Here is a 27,974-nt window from a genome sequence, read left to right as displayed (position 1 = left end):
TATTGCACAGACTGCTGCTCCTCCAGTATTACACAGCCTAAGTGTCCCTTACCAGGTATCGCACAATGGCAACCACCACTGCAGCGCCTGTGTATGGTGACACTTCGCCACTACCTTCAGGGATCAGAACTTTTACTTCTTTTCCAGATGTGCTTATGATACTTGAATTTGTAAGTATGACTATATTAGAGATGCTGCTTGTATATAATGTGGCTTTAGGCTGTAAACCTTCAGATAAGGAAAGTATGTAGACTGCTTTGTATTCCATAGCTTCCTCTATTGTTTGCATGTAGCTACTACTTGTGTCAATGTTTTCTTTGTGTCTTTGCTGCACACATAACTGGTCAGTATCCAAATATCTCTGCGGATTCTGATGGGTTCCATTGTTTAAGACTAATACCCTGGATTTTACTAGATCTATGCCATGACCACTATTGTATTGCAAGTCTGCAGGTGACATTGTGAAACAATACATCATTGTATCCACATAATTCTAGTAACCCTTTATCCTCCTGCGCATTTCAGCTACATAGACTAAATGACATTGGCTGTTCATAGGTGTGCTGAATACTTTTCATTCTGTTATAATGGAAGATGTGAATGCATAAAAATGCATTATATATAATGTAAAAGAAAAACAATCTGAATTCTTTCTTGCTTTAGATATCACCTATTTATACGCCCCATCTCATATGCCCATGTTAATTTAATGGGCACTGTTCATATTTGAGTCCCATGTCTTAGTTTCTTGCCATTGGGCCGCCAGCTACTAAAACCTAAAATTGGAAGAATTGCTAACTACATTTTCTTAGTGATGTCTACTGAATTGCACCATGCACACGCATATATGGCAAGCTCATAGGTTATATCAAAGTAAAAGCTCAGATCTGTTTGGAAAAAAAATTGGGGTTTGTCTGGTAAAAGATCTAGTCTGTCTATACATTTGATTCTCTGAGAATACAGTATATTGTCAGGTATGTCTTTGTACAGTCACAGAGGTAGGAGAGGGAATGGGTGCCTAAAAACCTGACATGGATAGCAAGATGGCTATCAGGGTGGCTGGATAACAAAAGGAATACATTTGAGTAATATAGCTTGCAATGGGAGCTGTAAGATGCAGAAGCTACTCCCTGTCCCAAAAACTAAAGTCAGGCAAAGTCTGACATGCATAGTCCGCACATATACTGTGGATATTGCACATAAGGCTTCACACACAGGCAACGGTTTATGGTGTTGATGGACTTTAATAATGTCATTAGTCTTCCACATTGTCTTAATTGGGGCAGACTTTCCCTTTAAGCAATAGAGTCCCATTGCTAGGTGTGGCCCTAGCCCTGGGGCATGAGTACATCATAGTGCATGCAGTGAGAGGTGGGCAAGTAGTCTCTGCACAATTCCTATAAGCTGGAAGCGGTCTGACCACTACTGACTATACAGTGACTTAATTACAATCATTTCAGGTTACCTTGTGGTTCTGTATATAGGCGGTGTAGTGTGTGGTAAGGCTTTCATAGGAGTGGCCTTAGGTATGTTCAGCATTCTGTGTCTATGGGCTGCAGAGAAGTAATGCAGTATTGATGACATTGCAAAACCGTTTTATCCTGAGATTAAATAACTAGTAAAGCCAACAGTCTGGGCATGCTGGCATACTACATCTCCGAGCAGGCGTGGCGGCCAACTTACCTCTTACACACTTTATCCATTCCCTGATTTCCTACACTCCCAGGCACATACACTTTTTGGTGTTGTATGCTACAATGTACTGCTCCTGACATTGTTCCGTCTGTAGAACTAAAACACCAATCTGGTTGGTGTACTGCACTACAGTCCCTGACCTGCCTGGTCAGTCCAAGAGGTAGTAACCTGGTGGTTTCCCTGCAGCAAAGTACAGATCTCCTCCATATTAGGGGGGGAGGGGGGGGCCCTTAGACAATGTCCTTGTGAGATGATGAGTGAACCCAAGAAATACTAACTAGTATATCCTATTGAATACAGAATGTGAACAGTGAGGATCTCAGCAGTTGGACCCCAAGTGATTAAGTTAGTAAACTCTCATATTTAGGTACAAGCATACATCTATGTGCTCACTAGATTATATATATATATATATATATATATATATATATATATATATATATATATATATATATATATATATAGTAATAGATATGATAAATGAATATAGTAATCTGTGCTGCACTTTTACAGTCTTGAACAAAATTTAGATTGTAAAAATACAGTATACATATAATAAAGTCTTTAAACTGGTATATATGAACTATTTTACGATCACTTATCTTACGTGTATAGTGCCACTATATAGCGCATATGTTTCCGTATTGTGTGGATGGGATTCGCAGGAACTGTAAGGCTGAGGTCCCATGTTGTGGAAATTCAGATTCTTTTGTTGTAGATTTTGCTTTTTTTTTTTTTTTTTTTTTTTTTTTTTTTTTGGGCCAAACCTAGGAGTGACTACAAAAGGACTGGGAAATATATATAAGCTCTTATACTTCTACCATCTGCTCAATCCACTCCTGACGTTGGCTCAAAAAACCGCAGCAATCTCTACAGACTTTGGTACAGCTGGACTGCTGAAATATGTCTGCACTGAAATCTGCAGAACTATAAATGCAGCTCTGGGCTATGAGATAAGGTGAAGAAAAACTGAGTATTTACAAACATAGTTAATAATCTATCCTATATGTAAACTGTGATGGGCACTCAATGGTAGAAATATCCTTTTAAGTGGTAAATCAGGCTATATTGCGTTCAGGCAGTAATAGTACAGGTGTGAATGGGATGTTGACACCTTTACCCATGGGCTGGTCCTTCCAATATTAGTGGACTGTCTCCACCCTTACCTCAAATATTCCTTCTTCTAGCTGCAGGCTTTGTGCCTTGTAATCTCATATTGGTTTTTAAGGCTTTCTTTGTTGTGGGTCTGCCCTGCTACCTCTGTATAATATTTAGTTGTAAGATAATCTGATGATCGATAGGTGATGTGAATGACCCCTAAGGTTGCATTCACACTTCCACTATTTAGTCTATAGTTTTCTGATCTGTCATAGGATCAGAACAATGGACGAAGGTCAGGGCCCCACATTGCAAAAAATGCTGCATTATACAGTACTGGCAATATAGAAGGGATTCTGGCAAATCCCATCCACACATCACGGAAAAAAATCTGCAACGAAAAAGCTGTGTTTTTAAAAACGTTTAAGGATTAAATAATAGAAATGTGAACCTGGCCTAATACATGTGAGATAGAAGATCCATCTGACTTATAACTTGCCTGTCAGGATTCCTTTTTATTTTTTAGGATAGCGCAGTATGCTATACTACGCCATCCTGTCCCCAAGCAATGGAAGCTGATGGAAAGGAAATAACAGATGTGTGCGTGTAAATCCCTTTGTCCAATCTCACCTGTGCAGGGGGCTTAAACAACTTCTCAATCTGACCATACACATTAGATCTGCTGAAGTGGCAGATTTTAGACTGTCTTACATACATAACCCTATGACAGCCTGTCCCATACATCCGACCATCAACTAAAGTTAGCCAAAATAAACTAAAATTTGTTGTGTTGGATATTTTTTTTCCTGTGGTCTGTCTGCCATGATCTGTTGTGTATGGGGTAGACTGACAGACCTGTGGAAGATTTGTGTAATATGGGCAGGTGTTTGTACCACTAATACCTACAAAGTGTCCATCATTTCGTTTTTCCAGCAATTCAGTAGTATTGAAAGACTTTTATCTGTTAGTTTTACAAGTGTCTGTCAAGTGTAGTCAAACACTCATTGAAAAGTCTGTGGTTGTTCATGTGTATGGGACAATTGGCCGTACAACCAACTATGTGTTCATTTCAGATGAGCGATGGCAGCCTACCATCTGTATATTTCCAGCTTTACTCGCTGTCGAAGTCAAGATGGAGGGAGTCTCAAAAACTAATGAAGTCATTGGTTGCTTTCTTATTCCTACCTCCTCCTGATCTCCAGCGTTAACTGTAAAGCCAATGCCAATACAGTTGCTACATTTTGGATTTTCTAGCTGCATTCACATTCTCCTTTTTTCAGTACATCATGTGATTGGATTTTGCAGATCTGTGACCTCAGCCTTTAGTGTTGCACGGTTTCAGCCATCTGCATTCTTCATCAAGGTGTGACATACATGTCAGAATACTTCACATGTATATGTTCTTGAGCAACGGCTGGGCTGTATACGATCAGACTGAGCATGTGTAATACTGGCTGCTGCCTCTCATGTCCATGTATTACTCTCACAGCTATTAATCATTTTCCACTTGCTGTACAAAGAACCTGAAGAGCCATTGGCTTTTATAACAATGTCATATATTATATAGATAAAAAGTCTAATTATAGGTTGAGGCTCCCTCTGATCCCGGTCATATTTGTCTATGGAGAATACAATGGTCACCATAATGTTACTGAAAGATACAGGACCAGTCAAGCCAAGAAAAACTTTTGACTACCATAAACGGCCTTTCAAAAAGAGACAATTCCAAAAAGGAAAAACTTTAAAAAGTAATATGAAAAGTCACTGAAAGATACAGAAACGGCCAAGGCTGCGGGGGGTAAAAAGGAAAGGGGGGAATAAAAACTGAAAAATACATAAAAACTTCTCGGTATTATGAAATTGAACAGCTGGGGTTTGTAGAATTCCTTTCACTTTCTATAGAAAAATATTACTAGTTATATGGAGAGAGAATGTTTTTCAGTTGCAGAAGTTCTGTTGAATGGAGAAGTCAAAAGAATTTTCAATTAAAATTTTAAATTTTCCACTGAAATTTAGAATTTAGACCAAAGTAGCAGTCACACTCCAGAAATACAGATTGGCATGGCGTGCTGTTTTACGCTGGCCATGCACATACATTAGATATTACAAATGGCTATCCCACCAGACACCTCCATACACATACTGTGGTCCAGATTCACTATTGTGGACACTGGCATAAGTATTGGGCATCTTGGGTGCAATTACTGGGTGGAAATTTTTTTATTTTTTTTTATAGATTGTAAGCCCACATAGAGCTCACAATGTACTTTCCCCCCCCCCCTATCAGTATGTCTTTTTGGAATATGGGATGGAAATCCATGCAAACACAGGGAGAACATACAAACTCCTTGAAGATGTTTTTTTGCCCTTGGCGGGATTTGAACACCAGGACTCCAGCGCTGCAAGGCTGCAGTGCTAACCACTGAGCCACCGTGTGGCTCCCTGGTGAAATTTTTTTTGACAAGCTAAATGTGGGTGTGAATTCTTAGAAAATGTGGGTAGTGGCTTATAGGCTGAAGGGTGGAAAGTTCCTTTTGGCAGTTTAGTTACTGAGTGCCATGTATAGCACTGAAATGCATTGCTCTAAATGGGAATCTTATATTCCCTTTTTCCGGTTGGCATGGCATTAGGCCAGAAACCTCAGGATATAAGGAGAGGTTGGGTGGATTGGGTTCCAGGCATATAACCATTGCCAGAGCTGCCATTCTTATACTTATATCACTTCTTATTGCATAGGGAGTAAGCTCAGCTAGAAGAGTTGTCCGGGTTGAGTTAAGGGCATTAAACTTACCTGTGACAAACCCTGGGCTGTAAACCGGATACCTCTGCATTGGTTGCATGCTGTTTTAGGCAGAATGCCATCAGTGTGACCGCTACTTAAAAGCCCTTGATTTCTGAGTCTTTGTTTTAATACAGCAATTAAAAGTGACGTGTTAATTATTTATTAGTGTCTCCTTTTGTCTATTTCTGTAAACTTTATGTGGGCCCTTAGCCTAAAAAGGAGCAATTGCACATGAAGTGCACATCATGTAACGCTTTCAGGATCGAGGGTCATTGATGCCCCAATGCCTAGGCCAAATTTAGCACTTTTGTATGCATTGCTTTACATGGAATGGCTTTGCATATCTCAACTGTTTTTACAAACAAGAAGGTGGAACTAAATCATAAATAGACCCCACAGGCTACATGCACACGAAAGTGAATACTGGTCATGTGTTTTTAAACAGGTGTCACACTGCAGCATTAAAAGGATCCTATCATAGAAACCCTTTTTTTATGAGTAACAAGTCGGAATAGCATTAAGAGAGGCTATTCTTCTCCTACCTTTCGTTGTCTTCTCTGTGCCGCCATTCCGTAGAAATCCCGTTTCTTGTCGGTATGTAAATTAGTTCTCTTGCAGCACTGGGGGTGGGCCCCAGCGCTCAAACAGCACTGGGGGTGTCCCCAATGCTGCGAGAGAACTCTCTCCAGCGACGCCTCCATCTTCATCAGCAGCATACTCTTCTTCCGGCGCAGGTTTCCGACTTCTAGGCCTCGGGCCTTGGGCAGAGTAGACTGTGGATGCCCACAGGCCAGTATTGCACAGTATTGTAAGCGTCCATTTTCTTGTGGCCTGTGGGCATGCGCAGTCTGCTCGGCCCGAGGCCTAGAAGTTACAAGCCACTGCCGGAAGAAGAGGATGAAGAGGACGCTGCTGACGAAGTTGGAGGCGGCGCTGAAGAGAGTTCTCTCGCAGCATTGGGGATGTCCCCAGCGCTGTTTGAGCATTGCGGCCCACACCCAGTGCTGCGAGAGAACTAATTTGCATGCCGACAAGAATCGGGATTCCTATGGAACGGTGGCGCGGAGAAGACAACAAAAGGATTTCTATGATGGGATCCCTTTAAAGGGAATCTGTCATGGCAATTTGTGACATTAAACCATTCACACGTCCTTAAAGGTCAGGGGTTTAGTGTTCCAAATCACCCTATACCAAAATCACCCGTACCTGAAATTAAAAAAACAAACAACCTTATTTACCCTGCTACTGTACTCCCCGTGCCAGCACAGTTCTTCACTGAAGCCAGAAGAGTATACCTCGGGCCTGGTTCACATCAGCGTTCGGGGAGTCTGCAGAGACCTATACGCATTAAAAAGCGGGTTACCTTCAGGAAAGACACAGACCCTATAGACTATCATGGTGTCTGTGTGGTTTCCACATGAAACATGCAGAGAGAAAAGTACTGCACGCAGCACTTCTCTCCACATGTTTCATGCAGACACTGAGTGGAAACCACACGGACCTCGTTATAGTCTATGGGGTCTGCGGGTTTCCCGGGTAAACTGCTGTTTAATGCATATAGGTTTCTATTCAGGGGGTTCCAACCAGACTCCCCAAATGCTGAAGTGAATCGAGCCTAAGCCTCAGTGCACATCCTTCTCTCCTCTGTCACTTGCACAGTGAAGCTGCGGTGTACTGTACATCGTTGGCTTTACTGAAGAACTGCGCAGACGCCGGGAGCACCAGAGAGAAGACCAATGAGTCTCTCAAGGTAAGAATAAAGGTATTCGGTAAGTATGAAGTCCAGCGATATCCATTTTCACTAAAATCCTTTTATTAGATCATAAAGTTAAAATTTTAGACATACAGATATAGACCATGGTTGTACAGTTCAGTAGCAGACCTGGCTGAAAAGCTGACACGTTTCGAAACTGTTACTTAGTCATAGAAACGCGTCAGCTTTTCAGCCAGGTCTGCTACTGAACTGTACAACCATGGTCTATATCTGTATGTCTACAATTTTAACTTTATGATCTAATAAAAGAAGGATTTTAATGAAAGTGGATATCGCTGGACTTCATAGTTACCGCAAACTTATATGTGTGATCACGTTCCAAGCTGGAGGGACATTCGAGGTTCCGTGCGTTTTATTCCACTATCTACAGAGTGAGTGTTCCAGTTTATTAACTTATATGTATTTTGAAGATTGAACTCTGATCTTTCTACATAGGAGGGCTGTGTATTCATTCCCCCTTTTCCCCTTGGTTTGCATAAGAATAAAGTGTGTGTTAAGTTTAACTGCGGGCATAGATGGATTTAAAACTTGGCGATTTGGGGCATTGAAAAAAAAAAAAAAATCCATTTTGATTTAACGTTACCTTATTTGGTTGCGGTTAGTTTCTAGGATGGTAAAGAAAGGGGCTACAGACTGGGCTGTCTGACGGATTTCACATTGTTGGGGAATACAGAGCCAACAATCTATGCAAATACATACAGGTTGCAGAAGACAAAGCCAAATTTATACCAAAAACAACTGCAAATATGGGATTTTTATTCCTTAAAACCACCAATACAATAGAGAACTGACCTAAAGGCATCCACAGATATGCTTACCATGTAGACAATGCAGTGGCTATGGGGCTGGAACAAGCTGCCACTTGGCCGGGAACACAGTGTAAGGAGACTTCTATTGGGGTTTTTCTCAGCCATATGAATAAAACCTGATACCTTGTTCAACAATCTCGGCCATAACAATATTCTGTTTGTATAGTAACTGCAGATGATTCTACACTGATGATATTGCTATTGCTTCTGCCATAAAGACAAGGCATCGCTTCTCCTGACATGTCATGTCTGTATTTAGAAATATTGATATCCCCCAGCAAATAAGTGGCATCTTTTCTTTGACCTCTGGGTTTTTTTTTGTTTTTTTTTGTCCCTCTGTTATCCCCTCTGGAAATGCATTAGTAAGTTGACAACTAGGTGTTGCCATTCCAGGAAAACAGAGGTACAAATCTAAAAAAAGACACTCTACAGTAGAATTATTTTGCCAGGAAGTCAACAACCGGGAGGTGCTCAAACCTGGAACTTGGCTCCGAGTGAGCGCGTTTGACTGCCTTTTATTGGTATATCCAATACTACCTATTAGAGATGAGCGAACACTGTTCGGAACAGCCGTTTTGAACTGCATGCTCCCATAGTAATGAATGGAAGCGACCGGCCGCCGGCAAAGCGTACATACCAGGTGCTTCCATTCATTTCTATGGGAGCGTGCTGTTCGGATCAGCTTATCCGAACAGTGTTCGCTCATCTCTACTACCTATTGCATTTTTATCGACCTTGTGTTCAAGTTTAACGCTGCCAAAAAAACTCGGTACATCTTATACGTGCTCCCATGGTATAAGTTAAGCCTGCTGTTACAAAGATCCAAAAGAAGAGCGGTTGTTCTTGTCTATCTCTATTTTTTGCAATCTAAAGTTCCTTATTGGAATTTCATTCCCTCTATGCCCGACAACCGGTGAGGGATGACATTGAGACACACATTTGGCGCCAAGTCCTCCATCCCTGATCTGCCCCTCCTCCACAGCGTTCTGCAACTCCAGAATTCTAATTCCATGACTGCAGAGCCTGCGGGGTTAAAGAGTAATAGGCATCCTATTAAAGTCAGAAACCAGTTTCAGGTTAAAGGATAATGTTTTACAAGAGTAGTTGCATTTGTTGATAACATTTTACAAGGCACTTCCATAATAGTTTCTTTATTACTTGACTACAAGTCTTTAACCAGGATTAGACCTCTAAGTGTTCAGTACAATAACATGTAGGTGCACATTTCTCTGCACATGTAGACTTCGTAGCTGGTAGGAATTGAGTTGTGGACTGACGTGGTGAATATGACAGACTAGTAACTGATGCAATAGGCCGGGGTCGATCTAAGACGTTTTCTGTATGCAGTCAGAATAAGTTATTACTTGACTTTCATCTTAGACACATTAATGGAAGATATATTATGTGGCGCTTCTCCATATGCATCTACCATTGCAATTGATGTGTATATTGGTGCTGTATAAGCAACAAAAGACATTAAGTATATATGAAAATCTCAATTTACTATATGTTGATTACCATTAGAATATAAAACTAGTTTGACACTATATTTATATACTGTATATAGTCAAATATAAGCAGAGTTTTTCAGTACTGTTTTCTGCTGAAAAAGCCCCCCCTCGGCTTATACTCGAGTCAATAAGTTTTCCCAGTTTTTTTGTGGTAAAATTAGGGGCCTCGGCTTATATTCGGGTCGACTTATACTCAAGTATATACGGTAAATAAGTTATCATTATAAAGTGAATTAAAGTCACTAAAATGTTCATTTTATTTCATGACAGGTTTTTGGTGGTCTAGTCTGGATTTTGGTAGCTTCTACAAGATTGATTGGGGAACTTCCATTACTTCAAGGATGGGTCATGTTCGTTTCTGTCACGTTATTTGTATGTACGACCCTTCTTCTGATCTTATACATTGCGGGAGCTCATGGAGGAAGAGCCGCATGGACAACTCTGGTAAGATATGTACTACCGAACGAATAAGTCCATGCCCCCTTTTTGAGCTAAGTGGGAGGGGGGGGGGGGAATGGACTAAATTTAGATGCATCCAAAATGCCCTGTGTTGCAGAGGGTTTTTTTTTTTTGTTTGTTTTTTTGGAGCCAAAGCCAAGAATGTCTACAAAAGGAATGAGATTATATATATATATATATATATATATATATATATATATACACACACTCACCGGCCACTTTATTAGGTACACCATGCTAGTAACGGGTTGGACCCCCTTTTGCCTTTAGAACTGCCTCAATTCTTTGTGGCATAGATACAACAAGGTGCTGGAAGCATTCCTCAGAGATTTTGGTCCATATTGACATGATGGCATCACACAGTTGCCGCAGATTTGTCGGCTGCACATCCATGATGCGAATCTCCCGTTCTACCACATCCCAAAGATGCTCTATTGGATTGAGATCTGGTGACTGTGGAGGCCATTGGAGTACAGTGAACTCATTGTCATGTTCAAGAAACCAGTCTGAGATGATTCCAGCTTTATGACATGGCGCATTATCCTGCTGAAAGTAGCCATCAGATGTTGGGTACATTGTGGTCATAAAGGGATGGACATGGTCAGCAACAATACTCAGGTAGGCTTTGGCGTTGCAACGATGCTCAATTGGTACCAAGGGGCCCAAAGAGTGCCAAGAAAATATTCCCCACACCATGACACCACCACCACCAGCCTGAACCGTTGATACAAGGCAGGATGGATCCATGCTTTCATGTTGTTGACGCCAAATTCTGACCCTACCATCCGAATGTCGCAGCAGAAATCGAGACTCATCAGACCACACAACGTTTTTCCAATCTTCAATTGTCCAATTTCGATGAGCTTGTGCAAATTGTAGCCTCAGTTTCCTGTTCTTAGCTGAAAGGAGTGGCACCCGGTGTGGTCTTCTGCTGCTGTAGCCCATCTGCCTCAAAGTTCGACATACTGTGCGTTCAGAGATGCTCTTCTGGCTACCTTGGTTGTAACGGGTGGCTATTTGAGTCACTGTTGCCTTTCTATCAGCTCGAACCAGTCTGGCCATTCTCCTCTGACCTTTGGCAACAACGCATTTCCGCCCACAGAACTGCCGCTCACTGGATGTTTTTTCTTTTTCGGACCATTCTCTGTAAACCCTAGAGATGGTTGTGCGTGAAAATCCCAGTAGATCAGCAGTTTCTGAAATACTCAGACCAGCCCTTCTGGCACCAACAACCATGCCACGTTCAAAGGCACTCAAATCACCTTTCTTCCCCATACTGATGCTCGGTTTGAACTGCAGGAGATTGTCTTGACCATGTCTACATGCCTAAATGCACTGAGTTGCCGCCATGTGATTGGCTGATTAGAAATTAAGTGTTAACGAGCAGTTGGACAGGTGTACCTAATAAAGTGGCCGGTGAGTGTATATATATATATATATATATATATATATATATATATATATATATATGGAAGTTTTTATGTTTCTACCTTTTGCTCAATCTACTGCTGGCTTTGGCTCAAAAAGCTACAATATAAAAAAGCATGCGTTTCGGCAACGTTGGGCTTTAGCCTAAGTTGCGCTTATTTATGGCCAGAATTCAGGCACAGCCATCATCATAAACTCTATCTAATAACGAGAAGACTTGAACATAATGTGGTAGACAACAATTACTACGATCACCATTAAAGCGGTCTTCCCATCTGGGCACGTTATGTCCTAGCCATAGTTTACGAGTTGATTGGCGGAGTGTCTAGATCCGCACCGATTAGGAGAATGGCGAAGATTTGCGTGCATTGCTCCATTCGTTTCGATGTAAGTGCTGGAGATGGATGAACTCTCCAGTTTGGCTATCACTGGCATTTTCACTAAAATTACCAACCAGAGCTCCATTCAGGACAGGAGAACAAAATCTCCCCATTCTCCTGATCGGTAGGGGTCTGAGCTAAGCTGCCAGATAGCAAGCGGTCTGCAGTTTAAGCCCAATCCTGATGTCAGTGGGACTAGTTAATCATTTAATATGGCAGGTTCCGATATGTCATCTGACTCCACATTGGCCTCAGAGTAGATCTGGGTAGATCATTTTTTCTTTCTTATATCTTAACATCAAGGTGTGTTATTGACTGTGGAACACAAGGAGAGGAGTCATGTGAAACCAAAGGGTGAGGCCCGGTTCTTTAGGCTAAGAAGGATACAATGTCGGGAACTCGCCAAAGGATTTTTTTATTTAAACACGCCTAAAAACCGTGACTAAAAATGTCCCCTGACAGGTTTGTTCAGTCCTAATTCTCAGTTTAGTATGCACAATAGGCTATTTCTGTGGCAGTGTCTACATGATATAAATATATGGCATCCTTGAGTATAAAATCCATATACAAGAAGTAAATCTGATACTATTGTTAAAGGGGCTTTCTGTGGGGTTGAATACCCAGAGCCTGCACAGATTAGCTGCAAATGAGGCAGTTGGTGCACTGGGGGCGGGCCTTCAGCTCTTGGAGCACTGCACTAGTTGCTGAAGTAGAATGGGTGATGACAGTGGGAAGATCACAAGGTAGTGGAGGAAGGAGATTGTAGTGGTCTAAGTGTTACAGGGAGCATAAGGTCTGCCCCCAAGTGTACCAATTGCCTCATTTGCATAAGACTTCAATGTAAATCTGTAGATTTGGAGAAAAAAAGTGCCATACATAACCAAGGTATGATGGTTATCACTGTAAAGTGCTTTATAATATGTTGATGGCAATTGAAAATGCTTGACGGAGGGGGTGGACTCCCTTTACCCCCTCAACGACATCAACCGTAATAGTACAGCGAATGTCGGGTATTTAAATATGGCAGCCACTCAAGAGCTCAGTAACCGCCATAGCTGCTGGGTCTCTGCTGATTGTGGGCACTAACATCCCCGGCGCCTCAGAGGGATCACCAGAACTTGAACCAAGCTCCGGGGCATGTGTCCCATTACTATGAAGTCTTGTTATTTTTCAATATATTAATGACCAGACCCCCTGTGGTACAACACCCCTAGAGGGTCTAATAAGTGCAATAAAATAATTTATAAAAATAAAAGTTTAGAGATGAGCGAACAGTAACATATTCGATATTCGTTTCGAATAGCCCTTCAATATTCGACTATTCAAATGAATATCAAACCCCATTATAGTCTATGGGGAAAAATGCTTCGTTTCAGGGGATCCCAGCATTTGACTCAGGAGAGTCACCAAGTCCACTATGACACCCCAGGAAATGATACCAACACCCTAGAATGCAACTGGGACAGCAGGGGAAGCATGCCTGGGGGCATCTAACATGCCCAAGTCACTGTATTATGTCGGGATCCCTGTCAGCTTGCGATATGTGGGAGCTGACTTTTTCCCAGAGGAATACATTGACCAGTGTTGATTGGCCGAATGCCATACAGAGTACAGCATTCGGCTAATCAACGCTGGTTCTGCCGGAGGCTCGTCTGTGAGGAGGCGGAGTCTAAGATCGGACCAGCATGGAGACTGCTGTGGACCGATCTAGGACTCCGCCATCGAAGATGAAGCAGAGCTGGCTAAGCTCACCTACTCCGGAGATGCATCCGAGCTGAGCGCACGGCCAGCACTGCAGGGTTCAATGCACACTCTGCTCTGCTGCATCTCTGTGTGTGCTGAGCTCTGCTGTTTCTCCGTGTAGCAGAGATGTGTCAGCACTGCTAAATCTGAGATCGGACCACAATGGAAACTGCTGTGGACCGATCTTAGACTCCGGCAGAACCAGCGTTGATTGGCTGAATGCTGTCCTCTATATGGCATTCGACCAGTCAACGCTGGTCAATGCATTCCTATGGGAAAAAGTCAGCTCATGCATATCGCAAGCTGACAGGGATCCCAACCAGATAGAGCCCCAAAGAGCTAGGTGAGTGACATTCCCACATAAATAAAGCTAATCCCTAGCTAACCCTGCCTGTACATCTATCCCTGTCTCAGTCACATAGTTCAGTCTCAAATTAATCGAATGTTAAATCCAGCATTCGTATAAATTGGAGGTCACCTGATTTAGCCAGCCAATTTTTTTTTCCGAATTTTTTTTTTTTCTTCTTCTGATGCCTCCGATGTCATAGTTCCTGTCCCACCTCCCCTGCATAGTTATTGGTGCAAAAAACACGCCAAGGAAGGTGGGAGGGGATACGAATTTTTACTGCGTTTGCCTCGTGGTATTCAATTGGAATCGAATACTCCGAACAGCCTGATATTTGATCGAATGTGTATTCGATCGAACATTGTTCGCTCATCTCTATAAAAGTTTAAATCGCCCTCTTTTCCCTAAAACGCATGTAAAAGTACTTCAATACTGTGAAACGCATACACATTAGGTAGGCCTGTGTCTGAAAGTGGCCGTTCTACAAATCTATAAATATAAATAAAAAAAAAAATATATATATATATATATATATATATATATATATATATATATATATATATATATAAATTTTTTTTTTTTTTTTTTTTTTTTTTTTCCATACGGTGAACGCTGTAGTGGAGAAAAAAAAAATCAAAAGTACTGAAATGACTTTTTTACAGGTGTCAAGTCATCTTGGCTGCTCAGTAAACGCAAGTAAATATGAAGCACATAAGAAAATCGCACAAATGCACTTTTTCTCCAATTTCGCCCATTCCGAAAAAAATAAATAAATATCTATATATATTTTTTTTTTTACAGTACACTGTACAGATATTAATAAATGATACCATTATGAAGAACAATAATGTCCTGCAAACCTTAAGCCCTTATGTGACTTTTAACAGAGAAATATATAAAACAAAAAAAAAAAAAAATATGGGGTTTGTGAGGTGGAGAGCACAAATCTAAAACCTTCAACAGTGGGAAAGGGTTAAAAAAAAAAAAAAAAAAAAAAAAAAAAGCCGTAGAAATGTATATGAACTGTACGCTAATATTCACTATACATTTTCATATAAATGACAGTCTTGCATTTTTTTTCTTATAGGATGCCTTCTATCACTTTATTGCATCCCTGTTTTACCTCAGTGCATCCGTCCTCCAGGCTTCTGCAACAATTGGTACAAGAACCTCAGATGACGCATTATACAAGATCTATCAAGAGAACATTGCTGCAGTGGTAAGTGTGTGCCTATTGCTGTGCTTAAAGGGATCCTATCACTCAGACAAAAATTATTTTCTAGGTACCACTAGAGATGAGCGAACAGTGTTCTATCGAACTCATGTTCGATCGGATATTAGGCTGTTCGGCATGATGGAATCGAACACCGCGTGGTAAAGTGCGCCATTACTCGATTCCCCTCCCACCTTCCCTGGCGCCTTTTTTGCTCCAATAACAGCGCAGGGTAGGTGGGACAGGAACTACGACACCGGTGACGTTGAGAAAAGTAGGCAAAACCCATTGGCTGCCGAAAACATGTGACCTCTAATTTAAAAGAACAGCGCCGCCCAGGTTCGCGTCATTCTGAGCTTGCAATTCACCGGGGACGGAGGTTTCCGTCCAGCTAGCTAGGGCTTAGATTCTGGGTAGGCAGGGACAGGCTAGGATAGGAAGGAGAAGACAACCAACAGCTCTTATAAGAGCTAAATTCCAGGGAGAAGCTTGTCAGTGTAACGTGGCACTGACGGGCTCAATCGCCGCAACCCAGCTTTCCCAGGATCCTGAATGGAATACACTGTCAGTGTATTCCCGTATACCCGATATATACCCCGATACCCGTTCCAACGGTGTGCCCCCCCCACCTTCACCCCAGAAATACCCTGCAAGTCCCCTAGCAATAGAATTGGGGCTATATACACCCACAATTTTTACTACTGGTATACAGTGCCATTGTCTGACTGGGAATTCAAAGAATATATTGGGAATACAAATACCCTCATTTCTTGCTACTGCCATATAGTGCCAGTGTCTGACTGGGAATTCAAAGAATATATTGGGGTTACGTGCACCCACAATTTTTACTACTGGTATACAGTGCCATTGTCTGACTGGGAATTCAAAGAATATATTGGGGTTATAAATGCCCTCATTTCTTGCTACTGCCATATAGTGCCAGTGTCTGACTGGGAATTCAAAGAATATATTGGGGTTACGTGCACCCACAATTTTTACTACTGGTATACAGTGCCATTGTCTGACTGGGAATTCAAAGAATATATTGGGGTTATAAATACCCTCATTTCTTGCTACTGCCATATAGTGCCAGTTTCTGACTGGTAATTCAAAGAATATATTGTGGTTACGTGCACCCACAATTTTTACTACTGGTATACAGTGCCATTGTCTGACTGGGAATTCAAAGAATATATTGGGGTTATAAATACCCTCATTTCTTGCTACTGCCATATAGTGCCAGTGTCTGACTGGGAATTCAAAGAATATATTGGGGTTACGTGCACCCACAATTTTTACTACTGGTATACAGTGCCAATTTCTAACTAGGAATTCAAAATGCGCAAGGCTCCCGGAAAGGGACGTGGACGAGGCCGTGGGCGAGGTCGGGGGAATGGTTCTGGGGAGCAAGGTAGCAGTGAAGCCACAGGGCGTCCCGTGCCTACTCCTGTGGGGCAGCAAGCATTGCGCCACTCCACAGTGCCAGGGTTGCTTGCCACATTAACTAAACTGCAGGGTACAAACCTTAGTAGGCCCGAGAACCAGGAACAGGTCTTGCAATGGCTGTCAGAGAACGCTTACAGCACATTGTCCAGCAGCCAGTCAGACTCTGCCTCCTCTCCTCCTATTACCCAACAGTCTTGTCTTCCTTCCTCCCAAAATTCCGAAGCTTTACAGAACAATAACCCAAACTGTCCCTGCTCCCCAGAGCTGTTCTCCGCTCCTTTCATTGTCCCTCAACCTGCCTCTCCACGTCACGATTCCACGAACCTAACAGAGGAGCATCTGTGTCCAGATGCTCAAACACTAGAGTCTCCTCCATCTCCGTTCGATTTGGTGGTGGATGACCAGCAACCCACCCTCATCGACGATGATGTGACGCAGTTGCCGTCAGGGCATCCAGTTGACCGGCGCATTGTGCGGGAGGAGGAGATGAGACAGGAGTTGGAAGAGGAAGTGGTGGATGATGAGGACACTGACCCGACCTGGACAGGGGGGATGTCAAGCGGGGAAAGTAGTGTGGCTGTTGAGGCAGGTGCAGCACCAAAAAGGGTAGCTAGAGGCAGAGGCAGAGGTCAGCAGCTTAGGCGAAGCCAGGCCACACCCGGAATCTCCCAAGATGTTCCAGTTCGTACCCAGCCCCGAAAAACTCCCACCTCGAGGGCACGTTTCTCGAAGGTGTGGAGTTTTTTCAAGGAATGCGCCGAGGACAGATATAGTGTTGTCTGCACAATTTGCCTCTCGAAATTGATTAGGGGCTCTGAGAAGAGCAACCTGTCCACCACTTCAATGCGCCGTCATTTGGAATCCAAGCACTGGAATCAGTGGCAGGCAGCAACGGCAGGACAAAGGCCGCCTGCCGTTCACGCCACTGCCACTGCCTCTGCCACTGCCTCTGCCTCTGCCACTGCCACTGCTGACTGTGCTGGCGATGCACTCCAGAGGACGAGCCAGGACACCACTTCATCTGCCTCCGCCACTTTGTTGACTTCTACCTCATCCTCCCCTGGTCCTGTCTTATCTCCTTCTCCTGCACCATCAAAGGCACCATCAGGCGTTTCTTTACAACAACCCACCATCTCTCAGACATTGGAGCGGCGGCAGAAATACACTGCTAACCACCCACACGCGCAAGCCTTGAACGCCAACATCGCTAAACTGCTGGCCCAGGAGATGTTGGCGTTCCGGCTTGTTGAAACTCCCGCCTTCCTGGACCTGATGGCAACTGCGGCACCTCGCTATGCCGTCCCTAGCCGTCACTACTTCTCCCGGTGTGCCGTCCCCGCCTTGCACCAGCACGTGTCACTCAACATCAGGCGGGCCCTTAGTTCCGCGCTTTGCACAAAGGTCCACTTGACCACCGACGCGTGGACAAGTGCATGCGGACAGGGACGCTACATTTCACTGACGGCACACTGGGTGAATGTAGTTGAGGCTGGGACTGCTTCCCAAACTGGCCCGGTGTACCTCGTCTCCCCGCCTAACATTCCTGGCAGGGACACGAGAAGAACACCCCCCTCCTCCTCCTCCTCTACCGCCTCCTCCTCCGCCACCGCCTCCTCCTCCGCTGTTAGATTGACCCCAGCTACGAGTTGGAAACGTTGCAGCACTGGCGTTGGTAGACGTCAGCAGGCTGTGCTGAAGCTGATCAGCTTGGGGGACAGACAGCACACTGCCTCCGAGGTGAGGGATGCCCTCCTCGATGAGACGGCAATATGGTTTGAGCCGCTGCACCTGGGCCCAGGCATGGTCGTTTGTGATAACGGCCGGAACCTGGTAGCAGCTCTGGAGCTTGCCGGACTCCAACATGTTCCATGCCTGGCCCACGTCTTCAACCTAGTGGTGCAACGTTTCCTAAAGAGCTACCCCAATGTTCCAGAGCTACTGGTGAAAGTGCGGCGCATGTGCGCCCACTTTCGCAAGTCGACAGTAGCCGCTGCTAGCTTAAAATCTCTCCAGCAACGCCTGCATGTGCCACAACACCGGCTTTTGTGCGACGTCCCCACACGCTGGAACTCAACGTTTCAGATGTTGAATAGAGTGGTTGAGCAGCAGAGACCTTTGATGGAATACCAGCTACAAAACCCTAGGGTGCCACAAAGTCAGCTGCCTCAGTTTCACATCCATGAGTGGCCATGGATGAGAGACCTTTGTGACATCCTACGGGTCTTTGAGGAGTCCACAAGGAGGGTGAGCTCTGAGGATGCGATGGTGAGCCTTACAATCCTGCTCTTGTGTGTTCTGAGAGAATCCCTGATTGACATCAGGGATAACTCAGATCACACAGAGGAGTTAGGGATAGCATCCGATCCGTCACAGCTGGAGAGTAGGTCCACACATCTGTCCGCTTCACTGCGTTTAATGGAGGAGGAGGAGGAGGAGGAGGAGGAAGAAGAGTTGTCCGATGATGTGATGGTGATACAGGAGGCTTCCGGGCAACTTCGAATCGTCCCATTGTTGCAGCGCGGATGGGTAGACATGGAGGATGAGGAGGAAATGGAGATTGAACTTTCCGGTGGGGCCAGAGGAGTCATGCCAACTAACACTGTGGCAGACATGGCTGAGTTCATGTTGGGGTGCTTTACAACCGACAAGCGTATTGTCAAAATCATGGAGGACAACCAGTACTGGATCTTTGCTATCCTTGACCCCCGGTATAAAAACAACATCTCGTCTTTTATTCCGGTAGAGGGGAGGGCCAATCGCATCAATGCTTGCCACAGGCAATTGGTGCAGAATATGATGGAGATGTTTCCAGCATGTGACGTTGGCGGCAGGGAGGGCAGTTCCTCCAGTAGGCAACCAAGTTCTCACCGGTCCACACAAACGAGGGGCACACTGTCTAAGGTCTGGGACACCTTGATGGCACCCCCTCGCCAAAGTGCCGCCACGGAGGGTCCTAGTGTCACCAGGCGTGAGAAGTATAGGCGCATGTTGCGGGAATACCTTTCCGACCACAGCCCTGTCCTCTCCGACCCCTCTGCGCCCTACACGTATTGGGTGTCGAAGTTGGACCTGTGGCTTGAACTTGCCCTATATGCCTTGGAGGTGCTGTCCTGTCCTGCCGCCAGCGTCCTATCTGAGAGGGTGTTCAGTGCAGCCGGTGGCATCATCACTGACAAGCGCACCCGTCTGTCAGCTGAGAGTGCCGACCGGCTCACTTTGATAAAAATGAACCACCACTGGATAGAGCCTTCATTTTTGTGCCCACCTGTGTAAAGCACCCCAACATGAAACTCCATGTCTGTACTCAACCTCTCCAATTCCTCCGCATCCTCATACTCATCCACCATAAGCGTTGCACAATTCTGCTAATACTAGGCTCCCTCCACCCTGATTTCCCCCAACTCTGCTGGTTAGAGGCTCCCTCCACCCTGATTTCCACCAACTCTGCTGGTTAGAGGCTCCCTCCACCATGAATTTGCCCAAACTGGGCTGTTTAGAGGCTCCCTCCACCATGAATTGGTCCAAACTGGGGTTTTTAGAGGCTCCCTCCACCATGAATTGGTCCAAACTTGGCTGGTTAGAGGCTCCCTCCACCATGAATTTGCCCAAACTGGGCTGTTTAGAGGCTCCCTCCACCATGAATTTGCCCAAACTGGGCTGGTTAGAGGCTCCCTCCACCATGAATTGGTCCAAACTGGGCTGTTTAGCGGCTCCCTCCACCATTAATTGGTCCAAACTGGGCTGGTTAGAGGCTCCCTCCACCATGAATTTGCCCAAACTGGGCTGTTTAGAGGCTCCCTCCACCATGAATTTGCCCAAACTGGGCTGGTTAGAGGCTCCCTCCACCATGAATTTGCCCAAACTGGGCTGTTTAGAGGCTCCCTCCACCATGAATTTGCCCAAACTGGGCTGGTTAGAGGCTCCCTCCACCATGAATTGGTCCAAACTGGGGTTTTTAGAGGCTCCCTCCACCATGAATTGGTCCAAACTTGGCTGTTTAGAGGCTCCCTCCACCATGAATTGGTCCAAACTGGGGTGGTTAGAGGCTCCCTCCACCATTAATTGGTCCAAACTGGGCTGGTTAGAGGCTCCCTCCACCATTAATTGGTCCAAACTGGGCTGGTTAGAGGCTCCCTCCACCATGAATTTGCCCAAACTGGGCTGGTTAGAGGCTCCCTCCACCATGAATTGGTCCAAACTGGGGTTTTTAGAGGCTCCCTCCACCATTAATTGGTCCAAACTGGGCTGGTTAGAGGCTCCCTCCACCATTAATTGGTCCAAACTGGGCTGGTTAGAGGCTCCCTCCACCATTAATTGGTCCAAACTGGGCTGGTTAGAGGCTCCCTCCACCATGAATTTGCCCAAACTGGGCTGGTTAGAGGCTCCCTCCACCATGAATTGGTCCAAACTGGGGTTTTTAGAGGCTCCCTCCACCATGAATTGGTCCAAACTGGGCTGGTTAGAGGCTCCCTCCACCATTAATTGGTCCAAACTGGGCTGGTTAGAGGCTCCCTCCACCATTAATTGGTCCAAACTGGGCTGGTTAGAGGCTCCCTCCACCATGAATTGGTCCAAACTGGGCTGTTTAGAGGCTCCCTCCACCATGAATTTGCCCAAACTGGGCTGGTTAGAGGCTCCCTCCACCATGAATTGGTCCAAACTGGGGTTTTTAGAGGCTCCCTCCACCATGAATTGGTCCAAACTTGGCTGTTTAGAGGCTCCCTCCACCATGAATTGGTCCAAACTGGGGTGGTTAGAGGCTCCCTCCACCATTAATTGGTCCAAACTGGGCTGGTTAGAGGCTCCCTCCACCATTAATTGGTCCAAACTGGGCTGGTTAGAGGCTCCCTCCACCATTAATTGGTCCAAACTGGGCTGGTTAGAGGCTCCCTCCACCATGAATTTGCCCAAACTGGGCTGGTTAGAGGCTCCCTCCACCATGAATTGGTCCAAACTGGGTTTTTTAGAGGCTCCCTCCACCATGAATTGGTCCAAACTGGGGTTTTTAGAGGCTCCCTCCACCATGAATTTGCCCAAACTGGGGTGTTTAGAGGCTCCCTCCACCATGAATTTGCCCAAACTCTGCTGGTTAGAGGCTCAATCCACCCTGATTTTCAAAACAAATGTTGGTGCCAACCTCAACTTACTACAAGGGCCAAATTCACTGCTGGTGACAAGCTCTCCTCACTGCAAGTGCCAAATACACATGTTTCAAGGTGTTTTCCTACTGTCAGAGAGGTGGTATTGAGTGTGTAAAGTGTGTAGTTGTTAGGCTGTGATGTTGGGGTAATAGAGGGTCTTTGGTGTGTTAGATGCCCCCAGACATGCTTCCCCTGCTGTCCCAGTGTCATTCCAGAGGTGTTGGCATCATTTCCTGGGGTGTCATAGTGGACTTGGTGACCCTCCAGACACGGATTTGGGTTTCCCCCTTAACGAGTATCTGTTCCCCATAGACTATAATGGGGTTCGAAACCCGTTCGAACACACGAACATTGAGCGGCTGTTCGAATCGAATTTCGAACCTCGAACATTTTAGTGTTCGCTCATCTCTAGGTACCACGTCAGAATAGCCAAGAGAGGCTATTCTTCTCCTACCTTTCGTCGTCTTCTCCGCGCTGCCGTTCGCCTACAATCCCTTTTTTTTTTTTTTTTTTTCTCGGTATGCAAAATAGCTCTCTCTCAGAACTGGGGTCGGGCCTCAGTGCTCAAACAGCACTGGGGGCGGCTACAATGCTGCGAGAGAACTCTCTCCAGCGCCGCCTCCATCTTCGTCAGCAGCATCCTCTTCAGCCTCTTCTTCCGGTGGTGGCTTGTAACTTCTAGGCCTTGGGCAGAGCAGAGTGCGCAGGCCCACAGGACATGAGAAAATGGCCACGCACAATACTGTGAAATACTTTAAGGGTATTCCGACGTGGAACGTAGAAAAAATTGTCTGAGTGATGGGATCCCTTTAAATAGAGCTTTTGGATTTACCCACTAGGCCGACTTAGAGGGGTTTTCCAGATCATAAAGGGGGGGGGGGGGGGGACCAAAAAAACTTTAGGAATGGGAATACTCACCACTTGTTTTCCCCTCCGTTTCTGTACCTCTGCCTCCTCCAGTCTCCCTTTTTCACATCCACCAGAGACCTGTCGCTGGAACAGAGGGGCAAAGAAGGGGTGAATATCACTCCAATTTTTATTTGTAAACCATTAGACAAGTCTGTCGATCACAAAACTGAAAAAGGACCTTCAATGTCCTCAGTGATGGGTAGTATTACATACTGCCAACGGTGCACTGAATCAGCTTTCCTGGTGGTATATGTCCCAGTGCTAAGGCCTTACAGCCAAGCATCATGGCAGGGATCAGCTCGCCCCTGCCCCAACAGTACAAGGCTATGCAATAATACCATCAGGTGACGCTAGGCTGTAAGGCCTGTCTTAGATAGTGGAGAGATATTGCGCTGCAAGATTTATTTATATAGCGCCATTAATTCCATGGTGCTGTACATTGTTATAATAATGTAAAACATGGAATTAATATAATAATGTAAAGCACCATGGAATGAATAGAGTATTTCCTTGGTGACTTACATTTGAGGGTTTACATACAGTACACAAACTATACAAAACAAATATACTAACAATGACCGACTGGCACAGTGTGGTAGAGGGCCCTGCCCGCGAGGGCTTACAGTCTATGAGGGATAGAGACAGAATGTGAGGGAGAGACTGTACAGATGGGGGTGCGGTGATGGTGTTATTGGGGGTTGTAGGCCTTCCTGAATAGGGGAGTCTTCAGGGCCGTTTTGAAGCCTGTGATTATGGGGGTCAGTCTTATGTGTCTTGGTAAGGAGTTCCAGAGTATGAGGGATGCACGGGAGAAATCTTGGAGAAGGTTATGTGAACAGTAGATAGGAGTAGGAGGTCTTTGGAGGATCTGAGGTTACGTGTGGGCAGGTAGCGGGAGATTAGGTCAGAGATATATGGAGGGGACAGGTTGTGGATGGCTTTGTATGTCAGCGTTAGTATTTTGAACTCTATTCGCTGGATAACTAGTGAAGGGGATATGGCGAAGGAGAGCGGCCGATGAATGGGGGGTTGAGGTGTATTAAGCAAGCAGTACAATTTCGGGTGGATTGGAGGGGGGCAAGGGTGTTTACAGGGAGGCCATGGAGAAATAATATCACAAATATCTCCATCACTAGGGCACATACCGGGAAAGGCATCATTTTGCTGAATTTGACACATTGTTGTCTTTCTATTGGTATATAATATTGCACATCTCTGAGGACACGAAAGGTCCTTTTAAATTTGGTTAACCTTTTATTGGGTCTGTAACACTGCATGTATGACATGTATCAGTGATTTTTAGCAGGCCTTAATAAAGGGTCAAACCACATCTAACCAATTACGGTAACCAAATAAATTGGGAAAATTATATAGTTGGGAGATACAGAAGATGATGTAATGGCGATGCACAGAAAGGGCCACAGCAGGCTCTACCTGCTCAGGAGGCTGAGGGCCTTCGGAGTCCAGGGGACACTTCTTAGGGCCTTTTTCAACTCTGTGTTTGCTTCAGCCATCTTTTTCGGTGTGGCCTGCTGGGGGAGCAGTATATCAACCAGGGACAGAAATAGACTTGACAGGCTGGTTAGAAGGGCCAGCTCTGTCCTGGGGAGCCCCCTGGACCCAGTACAGGTGGTGGGTGACAGAGGGACACTGTCTGTGGTGACCTCCATGCGAGAGAATAAATCCCACCCCATGTATGAGACCGTGACAGCACTGTAAGTGACCGTCTGCTCCACCCCAAGTGTGAGAAGGAGCTATCGCAAGTCCTTCCTTCTAACCACGATCTGGCTGTATAATCTACATCAGTCCAAGCGAAGATCACCCCACACAGAAAACTAAATGACTATGAAGTCTTCCTTCTTTCTTTCTTCTGGTCCTTAGCTGCTCTGGACTCCTAGTATATCTTCTCTTAGCATATGTGTGTCTACTTCTGTAATATATCACTGTATTGTATTTTTATCTATTTTGCAGGTGTTCGCCTATCTTGCCACTCTGGTTTATGTGATTCACGCTGTGGCCTCACTAATAAGATGGAAGAGATCGCCCTAAATGAAAAATGCATCGGAAATGGCCGGAAGTACAAAGAAATAAAATATACAGTGTTTGTAAATGTTACTTTAAACACAGACTATATCTGAAGAACAGTCTCCAAGCATGTACAATGTATATATGTACCATAAAGAAGTTTATTTAGGGATCTTCTGTATTCCATGTGTCATATCTCAGATCAATGTAATAAGACCGAAGTTAGTACAAAAAAAACAACAATGTTACATAAGGGGTAACCAATTGTGAGAACCTGTCAATGTCCATGACATACATCCTCCAATAGGCGCTGTCACCATAAGCATGATGGTGTTTTGTTTTTCCAAATCTGTTCAGCCTTTCCAAAGATATAAGCCCTTTTAGTGTTGCAAATTAGGCCATACCCGCCATGTGTGCGGTAACAGTATGTGATATACAGCACATAGAGACCTCACCCCCAGAGAAACTAGTGTTACTGTCCACTAACACTAAAAAGGCTTATATCTTTGGAATGGCTGAACAGATTTGGATAAACAAACCACCACCATACTGATGGTGACATCACCAATCAGAGGATGTATGTTATTGGGCTTGTTAGACCTTTGTGTCTCCCTATTCTGAACCCGCAAGGAGACGTAATACTGTTCTAGCCTACTACTATCTCTTGAAAATACAAAAAACTATTCCAAGAGCCCCATAACGTAAAAATTTCATAGATACCACATTGGCCTCACCTCTCAGGAATCTGACCTTCCATTTTACAAAAAAATTCTTTTTCTCTGAATCCACAGTAATGGCAAAAAGACCCCAAGATTGGTTATAGCAATAGTCATCCCATAGACCTGAATAGTAAGCAGTGTCTATTACAGTAGGATAGATTAGGTAAGTGTAGGACATAGCTGACTGTACTGCGCAGCATGTGTCCCACCTCTGACACCTCTTTACGTTATTTCATTTACAATTGTTTTTGTTTTTTTCCTCTCATATTTGTAATAAATGATTTTTAACTAAACCTTTTCATTTGTCTAATTTACTTGTCTCATTGCATTGTAAAAGTAAAACTGCTGTTCAAGGGATCAAATAAGGGGGAACTAATATAATGCACATAAAATTCTCTTATATGGGTACCTTCTATCTGACACAAAGACAGACTTGCGTTATGTTCACAATAGCGTTCGTGTCCTAATCTGGACCCAAAAGATGGAGCCTGTCCGCTAAAATTTTTATCTAGGCCGATTTTAGTTGGAATCTGCAGCAGAGTGTCCTATGGGGACTCCAATTACACATGTGAACCTAGCCTTAGGGGATGTTAACGCTACCATTGTGAACGCCTGTTGTGGAGCTGTATCAAAGATGGGTGCTAAGGTCCTGTTTGCCTTCGATCCAGGAGAGGTGAAGGCTTCATGCTGATCCCTCGTAGAGCTTTGTATGTCTTATGCTGGCTATTGCGAGTATATTGAGTATGCATACTGAGGTGCTTGGTAGCAAGGCGCTGTAAGTGCTGTTACATTGGATTTAGTCGTGTGACTGTAGCCTAATACTTGGTTTCTCCAAAAATAAGACAGGATCTCGTTTTGTTTTATGCTCAAAGTTGGGCTAGGGCTTATTTATAAGGGATGTCTGTTTTTTGGGTGTATTTTTTTTTTTTTTTTTTTTTTCTCCCATGAACAGTCCACTCATCAGACCTCCTCCCCCCTCCCTTACACCCAAAACAATGAGATGGCACGTGCCATTAGTGGCTGGGCTTTCACACCCTGATCTTTGTCACTCCTGTCCATGGCCTGTTACTGTCAGGTCCCTTGCCATTGTAACAGCATTCTATTGCAGCCTAGTGTAGCAGTTGACTCCCCCTTGTGACTGGAAGCAGCAGTGATGCCTACTAGAGATGAGCGAACACCGATCGAATAGATATTCAATCAAATATCAGGCCATTCGAGGTATTCGATTCAAATCGAATACAACGAGGCAAACGCACTAAAAATTCGTATCCCCCTCCCACCTTCCCTGGCGCTTTTTTTTTTTTTTTTTTTTCCCCATCAATAACTGGGCAGAGGAGGTGGGACAGGAACTACAACAACGTAGGCATCGAAAAATCCCTGTCAGCTTGCGATATGCGAGAGCTGACTTTTTCTCATAGCAATGCATTGACCAGCGTTGATTGGCCGAATGCCATACAGAGTACAGCATTCGGGCCAATCAATGCTGGTTCTGCCGGAGGCTCGTCTGTGAGGAGGCAGAGTCTAAGATCAGACCAGAATGGAGACTGCTGTGGACTGATCTTAGACTCCGCATCCTCCGGCAGAACCAGCGTTGATTGGTCGAATGCTGTACACTGTATGGCATTCGGTCAATCAACGTTGGTCAATGCATTTCTATGACGAGATGTAGCATAGCTGGCCGTGCGCTCAGCTCGCCTACTCCGGAGATTCAGCCATCTGGGCGTACGGCCAGCACTGCTACACCAGAGAACTGCTGAACCCTGCTGCACACTCATCTCTGATGCAGCAGAGCTGAGTGTGCAGCAGGGTTCAGCGCATCTCTGATGCAGCAGAGCTGAGTATGCAGCAGGGTTCAGCAGTTCTCCGGTGTAGCAGTGCTGGCCGTGCGCTCCGCTCGGCTGCATCTCCGGAGTAGGCAAGCTGAGCGCACGGCCAGCACTGCTACATCTCGGCATAGGAATGCATTGACCAGCGTTGGCATTCGGCCAATCAACGTTGGTCAATGCATTCCTATGGGAAAAAGTCAGCTCACGCATATCGCAAGCTGACAGGGATCCTGACGTAATACAGTGACTTGGACATGTTAAATGCACCCAGGCATGCTTCCCCTGCTGTCCCAGTTGCATTCCAGGGTGTTGGCATCATTTCCAGGGGTATCATAGTGGACTTTGTGACTCTTCTGAGTCGAATTGTGAGTTCCCCTGAAACGAAGCATTTTTCCCCATAGACTATAATGGGGTTCAATATTCTTCCAAATAGTCGAATATTGAGGGGCTATTCTAAACGAATATTGAATATTTTACTGTTCGCTCATCTCTAATGCCTACCTGATCTGTGTGTGAGAGTCCAGCACTACTGATAGTCAACCCTTATTGTTGTGGATAACTAGTCTCACTAGTGCCAACTTTAGACAGTCTTACGGAGACTCCACGCACATGTGAATCTACCTATAGAAGGCATCTACTTACATAATACAAAAACAAGCGCAATAAACAC

The 27,974-nt window shown here is 44.8% G+C and overlaps 1 protein-coding gene across 1 annotated transcript; it reads left to right on the top strand.

Annotated features, from left to right (window-relative positions):
* The first annotated feature begins 2 nt into the window (after positions 1 to 2).
* On the top strand, positions 3 to 25,017 carry LOC142197276 (myelin and lymphocyte protein-like). The gene is made up of 4 exons (XM_075267449.1): positions 3 to 170; positions 9,940 to 10,113; positions 15,113 to 15,244; positions 24,706 to 25,017. Exons 1-4 carry the CDS (start codon positions 66 to 68, stop codon positions 24,781 to 24,783), a joined length of 489 nt encoding a protein of 162 aa, XP_075123550.1. The 5' UTR covers positions 3 to 65; the 3' UTR covers positions 24,784 to 25,017.
* Positions 25,018 to 27,974: the final 2,957 nt, after the last annotated feature.

Source organism: Leptodactylus fuscus, chromosome 3 (genome assembly GCF_031893055.1).
Source record: "Leptodactylus fuscus isolate aLepFus1 chromosome 3, aLepFus1.hap2, whole genome shotgun sequence".
Taxonomy (NCBI): Eukaryota; Metazoa; Chordata; class Amphibia; order Anura; family Leptodactylidae; genus Leptodactylus; species Leptodactylus fuscus.
This window is presented reverse-complemented; position numbering and strand designations above follow the sequence as displayed.

Coding starts and splice junctions, on each gene's coding strand:
- LOC142197276 (XM_075267449.1), top strand. CDS start 66: ATGGCAACCACCACTGCAGCGCCTGTGTATGGTGACACTTCGCCACTA. Junction 171..9,939: donor TGCTTATGATACTTGAATTT/GTAAGTATGACT, acceptor ATTTCATGACAG/GTTTTTGGTGGTCTAGTCTG. Junction 15,245..24,705: donor AAGAGAACATTGCTGCAGTG/GTAAGTGTGTGC, acceptor TCTATTTTGCAG/GTGTTCGCCTATCTTGCCAC.